General features: G+C 33.4%; 1 protein-coding gene across 1 annotated transcript in view; it reads right to left on the bottom strand.

Moving 5' to 3' along the window:
- Nucleotides 1-1,191: 1,191 nt before the first annotated feature.
- The window catches only part of LOC139696609 (adenylate cyclase type 6-like), a 247,205-nt gene continuing 238,159 nt past the window's right edge, over nt 1,192-10,237 (bottom strand). Inside the window, exons 19-25 of the mRNA XM_071595416.1 lie at nt 8,880-9,058; nt 7,354-7,517; nt 5,158-5,267; nt 4,808-5,027; nt 3,304-3,435; nt 2,690-2,814; nt 1,192-1,403 (exon numbers count right to left, since the gene is read on the bottom strand). Of these exons, the coding sequence (XP_071451517.1) occupies nt 1,227-1,403; nt 2,690-2,814; nt 3,304-3,435; nt 4,808-5,027; nt 5,158-5,267; nt 7,354-7,517; nt 8,880-9,058 (1,107 nt within the window). The 3' untranslated portion in view covers nt 1,192-1,226. The remainder of the gene's footprint in view (nt 1,404-2,689; nt 2,815-3,303; nt 3,436-4,807; nt 5,028-5,157; nt 5,268-7,353; nt 7,518-8,879; nt 9,059-10,237) is intronic.

Here is a 10,237-nt window from a genome sequence, read left to right as displayed (position 1 = left end):
TATTAAACAACTGAAATTATGATATCAATCCACAAGTATATTATTCACAGTATATTTCAGAGTATAAGTCAAGTTTTGATGTTCTGAAAACCACCAAACCAATCCTACATTGACCTTAGTATGTACTTTGCGTATGTGTGATAACAAGGAAATTTTGGCAATTAGTCCTAAGAATTCAAATTTCCTCCTGTGATAGTGATTCAGTTAATTGTTAGGATAGCAAACTTGAATAGCAAAACAGTTCTTATTGAGATTCAATTTAAATGCCATATAAATTATTACCACTCACATATTTGACTTTATGAAAGTTTGACTATATAAATATGGTTTATTTGATGGGTTTTGAGTTAGCAATATGCCTTTGACCAATTGCCTAATATTGGTTTATATGCAAACCTCTGACTTATACTCCATAATATGCAGTGATGCCTCCTCATTCCAGATCGTAAAAATTAATGCAACATATATTAGTATTTACCTGATTAAAAAAACATTGGTTTATGGAGGTGATAAAAACAAATTTCCATTTGTCATGACTAATCATAAACATGGAAATTCATTTATTATAGTATTGCTCAGTCTTGAACAATCATAAAAAGATTACCTGCAATAGGCCTGATTAGATATAACAGAAATACAAAGCAGGACATGCATGTATTCAATTATGAAATGTTAATCTTGACCAGGTGATGGAATATCAACTTTTATAGCATTTGAAAATTATTTGAAGATGTGATTGCTTGTTAGAAGCGGCATGTATTATGATTATTGGCCAATACTCTTTTTAGCAACCTTCGCGTGAACACTTTCCGGTAAAGTTCCCTGCTGCCCTAATTCTTTCTCTTGGCTAACAAAACCTTGAAACTTGACAACATTAAAAAAAAATTCATTCCTTAAATCTCATCAGTGTCTTCCTAGATCACAGAGTTACGAGTTGATTCTCACTGAATATTACAATCATATCATTGCACGAGGGAAAAGCCTAAAGTGGTCCAATTGGCCTGCATAGCAATTAGCTTTTGCAGGGCAGGTTTACACCAAAGACTGATAGGACACATTTGGGTGCTTAGACTTAAAATTTGGTACATAAATATAAATCATGACACCAATCCTGGGAACTTTGGATCAGGTCTTAGGCTTTATACTGCTCTATCTGTGGGCCACTCACATCCTGTATGGAATGCACTCTTAAAAAATATCTTTTTTTCCTCACTCAAGTAAAAAAATCAATTTGGCTTGTCCCCAGTGTCATTCAGTTTGCTCGTAGTTGACTGTGATTTCTTTGCCGGACGACCGTTGAGAAGATATGTCACCATTTCCCCTTTCCCCTTTACGGCCACAGTTCCACGGCAAGAGAGTGGGTATCCTCGTGAATTTAGGATCATGTAAACGTCTTTGGTTACCTGTTGAGTGGGAACAGATTTGAAATTAGTCACTTCATCAAACATGGCCACTTATCATGTACGAGTACGGGAAAAAGAATTCTTTGGTAAATTGCCAAAAATGAATCCTAGCGTTTATCACAATAACATCCATGTCTATGGTGAAAAGGTGCAACGATGTGTCTGCTTTCTTTCTTGCCCTTATTTTCTGAGAGTAAAAGGGCCAGAAAGAAAGAGGGAGGGTGTAAGGGAGTGAAAGAAGAGGGTTACTGAAAGACCAGGAGATGGAAACTTGCAACACAAGTGGTGGGAGGAAGGAGAGAGATGGTGAAAAATGACGCAAGCACACTGAATTATTCATTGATATCATGTTTTCATACATTCCTGCACATTTGATGTTTAATTAGCTCTTTTCCTACGTATTTGCATCATAATTAAATGCTGCTAAAGAGCAATTTTGTCAAAAACACTAATGGTGGGCTTTCACTTAATTGCCTTTTTTACAGGTAATCTATTAGGAAATTTTTTTGATTGGTATCATTCCTATTGGTTAATAAACACTGATCTGTACTCAAGGTAAAGGCCATGAGGTGTGATTTTGGTCAAAAATGGACATCATTTCAATGAGAAAGTATTACTCAAATCATTATGGATTCAATGGATCATGAAAAATTATGAGTAAGACCAAGCAGTAAAGCCTGTTCAAACATAATTTATTTGAAAATTTGGGTGAAGCCACAAATAATGCACAAACAATCTGGATGAAATACTGTTTTTCAAGAGCCAAAAAATAGTTGCAAACAATGATTAATCTAACAAGAATAACAACAGAGTGAAGTATAAACAAAATATATTAATTTTTTTCCTCTTACGATTGCAGATACTTATTTGACATCGCATTGGGTCCAATATGAAAAATCATTACTCTAAATTCAAAACCAAATTAAGACTAAAGTTCTGAAGCATAGATATGCTATCATTCCAACAGTTGCTGTGTACTCCTGAATACTAATGCTACAGTGGCCAACCATTAATGGTACTCATTCAACTATTACAGACCTTTGGAATTTTTTTCCAACATGCAAAAATCACTCTTGGTGATAGTTTACTGCCATGATAGGTGTAGCCTAGGTAGGAATAACTTGTATTATTTTAAATATCAACAATAGGGCACTGGATGTGCCATTACAAGGGTAACTATATGAAATTAAATTCTAAATATGCATTATGGATAAACTCTACTAATAAATAATGTAACTGAGGTCTAAACGTTTTTGTTGATTGCTTAAGAGGTCTACAGTACTCACTTGGATGTGATCAAGAACCCCTGTAGAGTCCATCCTGCTAGCCACATTGACAGCATTTCCCCAAATGTCATACTGGGGTTTACATGCACCAATGACACCAGCAACTAGAGGCCCGATATTGATTCCTGCATACATTTCAATAAAATAATGACCGAATTATATTTTACCTTCATAAGCACAAGCCGGTCTCAACTTCAGTACAAGAAGGAAACTCTTTAAATTTAACACATTCATTCCTTGGATGATTGGTTAAACTCTTGCAACTGTGATCAACAATGGGATAATTAATATATGGACACACTTCTTTCAAGATATAACTTTCTTCTCCTTAGAATGGAAAACTTCTTGTCAACTGGAAATCGAACCAAAATGACTGAGAGCTAGAAGATAACAAGAAAAGGCATTCTTTTTTTATATTATATTCATTTTTAATAATACTTTAGTGTGTCTTGGATTTCATGCTAAGATCCTCTAGTTCTTCCAGTTTGGTTACAGGGTGATAACAGCTTTGAAAAAATCCTGCTGACAAAACTCCATAGGTATTAAATTAAGTCTCCAAAATTAGTGGCTAGATTGGTGTTATATGTAAGGTGAAAAAGGTCATTTTAACGTACCAATTCTTATTCGAAAATTGTTGAATGAGTGCTCATTAACATGAGCCAGCTGTTCTCGTAGACGCAATGCATAATCAGCCATGGCAGTGACATGCGTGTAATTTATCATGTCACATGTTTTCTCTGTCAGTCCTGTAACAAAGTATCTAATTAGATTTGTTTTGCCATAGACAGTTGTTCTACCTATATCATAAACTGTTGTTTGGTATGGATTGACATAAATTTTGACAGAATCATTGGATATTTTGTCTATATATATTATTGGATATTTCCCTGCTGTGGGCTTTTTGTCAAGGATGAAATCCTTATTCCATACATTTTTCCCATAATTTTGCATATCTCTCTACACTCTTTGTACTCATGCATATTCATTGTAGACTGATTGTCATTATCTAGTTCTTTTTTATATTGCTTAGCACTCAAATGTAATTATATTTTCATTGAATGTATTTGACGATGGGTTGGATATGGCAATTGAGACTGTGGCAATCCCTGCTTTCATCTGAAGGGACTGCCACATTCTCAACCTCGACGAATAATTATTATATTGAAATTAAATGAAATTATTGAATTTGTATTTACGCACACTTTATTTAGAAATAAAACCCAGGTTTGATGATAACGTTCAAGGTCAAAATCTTGGTCATGTTTTTAAATAAAGTGTGTGGAATTACAAAGTCAATAATTTCATCACAATGTGCCATGTAAATTCCATTAAGTTATGCCAGAGACAACAAATTGTTATAATTATTAATATAATAACAGGCAGAGACACTAAAGAAGCTCTGCTGATTGCCATTTTCATGGTCACTTTTTTAATTTTTCATTTAATCTTCCTACAGTTTGCCGCTCCCTTTAAGTTCTGAAGGCTCATGTGTTCACAATGCATGCCATTTAAAGCAAAGAAATAAAACACCATAATATGGTGACATGCATGTATACCTACAGTGGTATTGGTTAATATAGAAGAATCACTTATCCATAAAAAGATTCTGCTCACTCATTTAAAATTACTATGGATACTACCTTTATTTTCTGTAGTTTGATAAGTTATAGCAAAGTTTAATCAGTCTTTATTGGATTCTTCTCAAAACAGGAAATAAATCAGACTTAGTACATGAATTTATGTTTGAACTATCATCACAAAAGAAATCTCGACAAGCAATTAAAACAATTGTTGGAGGGTAGTTTTTTTGTTTCTGATTTTAAATGCAAATTGACCGCAGGAGGTGGTCCGCATGGCTATGCTATCATCATACCCAGCATATAATCTTACAGGACAAGAATTGATTATCCATGATGTACAATGGTTCATAATTAACATTTCAATGCACATTTATTTTGTTTTACCGCATGGCGGCAGAGAGGATAAGAAAACATTATAAACTGCATATGCTAAATTTTAGTTATTAATGAACAATTTTGTGAAAGACTCCATTAAAATTTAGGTCTCACACTCTGTCAAAAGGTTACTAAATATAGGTGGTGCTTGTCTTTAACTTACCAGATGCAGCCATATATGTGGCACCAGTAGACTTTATCTTCTCAATTGAAGAGAAGCATGGCTCTGATAATATCTCATCAAAATCTGCTATTATTTCGTTGAGTAGCCTTAGGCATTCAACCCCTTCATTGTTTGTTTCTAGTTCAACATAAAATTCTGAAAAGTTTGGTATTGAGGCAAACATCACACAAACACACTCACATTGCTCATGGTAGAGCTCCTGGAATGGAAAGAATGGGAGCAATTTTAAAACAGCCATTAGAATTGCTTTAAAAAGAGGTTTCAGTGCATTAAAATTCATGCTGACATTTACCTCAACATTAAGTTAAGTATCTAAATTGATGACTTACATCTGCACTTTTGTCGGTGGAAAGAAAATGCTCTGCCACATGAACTGGTAGGATGTTGGCCAAAAGCTTCCGATTGTATGCTTGTAGATGCTCCATTTCTTCTTTCTCCTCTGAAAGAAGCAATCAATTAAAATGAAATCGTGTTGACTGAACATAAACCTGCTAATTAATTTAACAAATAGTAAAGTAGGTTTCCTATTAGTGTTTACATCATTTACATATATGTATACATATATTTATACTCCCGTTTATCAGAAAGTGAAAGCAATGAAATATAACAAAGACATGAAGATTAAAAAAAAACAAGATGATACTAAAGAAATAACACACGATACATATGCTGATATGATATGAAATATGATATGCATATAATTGCACATGATGCATGTGATTAAAACTGAGAACTAACTAGTTCAATAGTTTATGTTTTAATGATGAAAATGAAATCTGATAACTCAGGAATAATGTACTCAGAAAGCATGTGTCTTGCAAAAATGGATTTGAATTTTTTTTGATGTTCTGGTGATTGAGTTGGTATTTGGTGATTTAGAACTTCAGAATTGACTATATATTTTTGATAAATTACAAATATATTATTAGGGTTGCAGTGATACCTATTGAAAAGGGTGTGTAATAAAATGGTCTGTATTTTTTTGATAATGTACTAGCTACTTTTCTAACAACCTCTTTAATAATGGAACTGTTTGTAATGTTAGGAAGCAATATCTGATTCAGATTATAATTGACCTTATGTGACAACAATAATTAGGTGCCTAAAAAAGCTGGACTGTGTTGTACATAAAATAAATAATATATTAAGTAATGAAAGGAATTTATTGTAGTTATTTGTCTCTTATTAAAAGTTTATTATTACTTATGTTTTCCTTCCTCAAGAAATAAATCAGTATGTTTCCTTCATAAACTCAGAAAATTCATGGAATAAAATAATAGAAGTTCAAAGGAGGATATTCCATCTGATCTAATATACTATGCCATGGAAATTGATGATGCTTCATAGGAATAGAAGATCAATTGCTCCAAATTTTGAGAGATTAGCCAAGCCAGTATTCGAATAGGCTCAACCTACCCTGTCGGACCAGGGTGGCCATATTTATTTCTGTTGCATTGTGCACTGTAATAGATGACTGATGAATACATATACAGTAAAATTAAGTTCAATCACCATAGTTTACACTGGATATAATGAATTGTATCCACTTGATGTAATTTAATTCTAATGCAAGATTAAAGAGAATTACTGGACTGGCTACAAACCTAGTGTTTTGGAAGAATTAATAACTACCCAGAGCTTTTCATTGATTTATTTTGGAAGTTTTCAGGAAAAATATTTGTTATTTTTCAAATGAAAAAAAAATTAAATTTGTAAAATTCCATGACACATTACTTTCTATACTACATTATCTCAATAGTTTCAGCCTCAACTTTGTGGAAGTTCATTTTAATAAATGAAAAAGAAAAACTTTGTTCCAATCCACCACTTTATTTCAGGTACGACTAGTTTCGACGCTACGGCGTCATCCTCAGTACATTTGTTTTAAACTGCATCTGATGATGCCTCAATAGTTATAACTTCCTTAACTACATAATGTGTCGTGAAATTTTGCAAGTTCAGGTTTTCCGTCACTATGCAAACACTCCACCAAGATATTACTGAAAAGTATATTATGTAGTTCTCATGGTGCATTGAGTATTCTTTGGTCACATTTCATTCACACTATCATAGATGAAATTTCTACCCAAAAACAATGACTAATGTTTTTAGTTGGCAGGCAAATGATAGTTGGAGTGACATTAAGATACATTTTTTAGACCTTATTTAGCAAAAGAGTAAAACTTTTGAAATTTTTCCAACGAGCCAATTTGTTTATAAATGGCCATACCCCCACTTTGGACACATTGAGCATAAATGAAAAACTATTACAAATATAAATTATAACAAGTTGGGTAAAATGAATTTGGATACTAAAACGAATAAAAGAGCAGCAAATATTTGAAAATACCACCCCAGATTTGTATTATTTTCTAGGGATGAGGCTTCCTTTTCTTTAATGGAGAAACTTAACAATAATCTCCTCCCGACTCTTGTGAAGATCACTTTGTGAGTGATTCCTTAATTCCTTGGATCCCCTTAAAATTCCAGTCTAAACATGTGAAAGCGAGTGAGTTATGACCAACCTGTGGCTTGAAGTTTCCAAAGAAAATCCAGGCGTGATGTGGATTCTGTCTGGCGCCCATGAACCACAAGTGCAGCGGCAAAGAATAGTGCCACAAGGATGGCCAGCTGCCCAGGAGGCAAACCGATTCCTCCCCTGTTCAGTAATCCCTCCGTTCCACCAGCCCTGCAGTTTTCATCACAATCTTAGAAATTATCAGTAGCCACCTGACAAATGGAGAAGAATACAACTCCCACCACTTGGCAAATGCAAGCTTGATATTTGCAAATTCAAACAGTGATGCCCTCCCCATGAAGAGAGATTTGGGAAAGACGCCGGTGGGGGAAGGGTGGCCAGATTATGCTTTCCACCCTTGTATCTGTACACCTTGATTGCTATTACAACATAGTTTGCAAACTTCTAGGCTGCTTTCCTCCTCCTTTCTTGTGCTTTATGTGACCAATTATGACAACATCATCAATACTGGATACTATCTTTACCTGCTTTGCATTGGAACATATGATTTGGAGACACATTGGAAAATTATAAGATTCACCTTGAATCAGAGATTTGAATTAGAAACTATTTTCAATTTCCAAATATTAACTTTGTTATCTATCTTGTTGCATAATCATTGAATTGAAACATTACATTGAGGCCATCTAAACTCTATTAATACACATTTTTCCTACAGTTCTACATTAACACTTTTATTTCCCATTTGACAAATTCATCTTAATGTAATGACATTAGAGAATCAATTAATGGAGTCAGAAAATAGATTATATAACTGTGTGGTCATATGAAAAAGCATTTACACTGTAAATACATAAATATTAATCAATAACAACAGAAATACATTTATTATAAGTTTAAATACACCATGGATTTAATGGACTATGTAACTTAAATTAAAGCATTTGAAATTCCCAAATTATGAAAAATAATAATTTTATGACTTTAAAAAAAAATGTTGTCCTTATATGCAATTTTCAGAAACCAAGCAGGGTTAATCTTGGCATGTGATGATAACCAATAGTTGGTATGGCAACTAACCAATTGATTCAATTAAAAAAATGAATCTCTTTAAATAATACACATAGTTAGACACATACAAGATGGTACTATGATCACCTGTTTTCAAAACTTTGTAAACAACCAGCTATATTGGTAATAAACTATGTCACCCCAATGTTGACTTAAATTTCATTATGAAAATAATAACTCTTTATAGAAATTATGCTGCATGTAATAAGTATTGATCATTCAGGTCCATTTATGATACTTTTTCACTCTTTTATCAGATTTGTTATACTATATTTAAACCTATGCTTACATGGGCTATTTTCTGACAGCCAGTATATTCATATGGTCAGGAAATAGTCCTGAATACTCAAACGAAACAGAAAACAATCAAGGATGGAAGCCACTAGTTTTTTAAGTATACCAAACATAATTTTACATACGAAGGAATTGAGTTAAAGTTTGGAAAGTACCTTGGCATTATAGAGAATATTTGACAAGATATAACGCAGAATGGTGTCTCACCCGCTGTAGAAATGCAGAAGAATGTCCCTGGTGTCGTAGAGTGCAGAGTGGGAGGAAAGAACCACAATGCATACGTGTGTGAAGCAAGCAGTGCCCAGCAAGAGAGCTTTGGTGACACTCGCAAGGACCTGGAATGCCCCCACCATCACCATTGCCAGCAAGAGGCAGAAAGTGAAGTACTGTATGTATAGAATGAGATTGATTTTTCCATTTGTAATGAGCCATCAGCACTTTGATGAAAAACAATAGTTAAATGGTTGGAAAAAAACAATTACTGCTATTAGTGAACATGAATTCTTTGTCAGTAAGATAACAAGATGATATCAATATTTCATTCAAGCAGGAGTGTATACTCATTCCTGACTGATATAAATTTTAAAGGAGAGGAAATCACAATGTAGGTCATAATTAGAGGCTGATGATGTACTAAAGAACATACAGGGCACCAATCAGTGTCAATCCACATAATCATTTTGCACACACAAATAATTTACATATTTTTTACAATATTTAATCTATGCCCTCCAATTAAACTTATTAAAACTGTTTCAAACGAAATAGTTTTCCTCAACAAAATTGGAACAAATGTAGTATTTAGATATTTTTTATGCAAAGAAATTTATCAAAATTGGGTAAAATGGAAATACTGCAGTGCTATTTAATAATCATGCATGGTTTGGGAAAATAACTTAGGGAAAATATGATGGTAATGTTGTGGATTTAATATTTTGGATGAAGGATTGCTCGTTAAATTAAAATTCAAAATTCGAATTTTGCACAATCTGATTCAAGGTTAAATTTATAGATTCATCGATTTGATCTCTGTCATTCTCCTTTTGCATCACATTTCTGATACATTCATTATTATAACTCCTCTGATATGTTCATAGGCATCATCTATTGTCTCATCTCCATTGTCTAACCATACCACTTTGTTGTCCATAGTTTTGCTCTGATGGCTATCGACTCATAATACTTCATGAAGCTCTTCAGACACATACTGTTAATCCTCCTTAGAAGTATACTCCTGCATTTCCATTCATAGGTCCCACATATATTATCCTTTGGTCTCTTCCCCTTGCTCCCCTCTCAAGGCCCTTTCATTTTTCTGTTTATCATATTATATAGGTGTAGCCAAAGTGATCTAACAAGAATCAATAATAAATTGTTCAATAAAATTCACAGATGTACTCTACGATCATCCCTACCCTGACATTCAAATGGGAATCTAATTTAATTCCGGTATATTTTATATAAAAAAATAAAATTTTAACAATAACATTTTTAAAATAAAAAATTTACATATGGGAGCAAATTAGCTGATACTCCTGAGGATGTGATTGATGACTTCTCACTGG

This window comes from Hetaerina americana, unplaced genomic scaffold (genome assembly GCF_022747635.1).
Source record: "Hetaerina americana unplaced genomic scaffold, ioHetAmer1.1.p SCAF_7, whole genome shotgun sequence".
In the NCBI taxonomy this organism is placed as follows: domain Eukaryota; kingdom Metazoa; phylum Arthropoda; class Insecta; order Odonata; family Calopterygidae; genus Hetaerina; species Hetaerina americana.
Note: the sequence above shows the minus strand (reverse complement) of the source record. Positions and strands in the feature narration are given on the sequence as shown.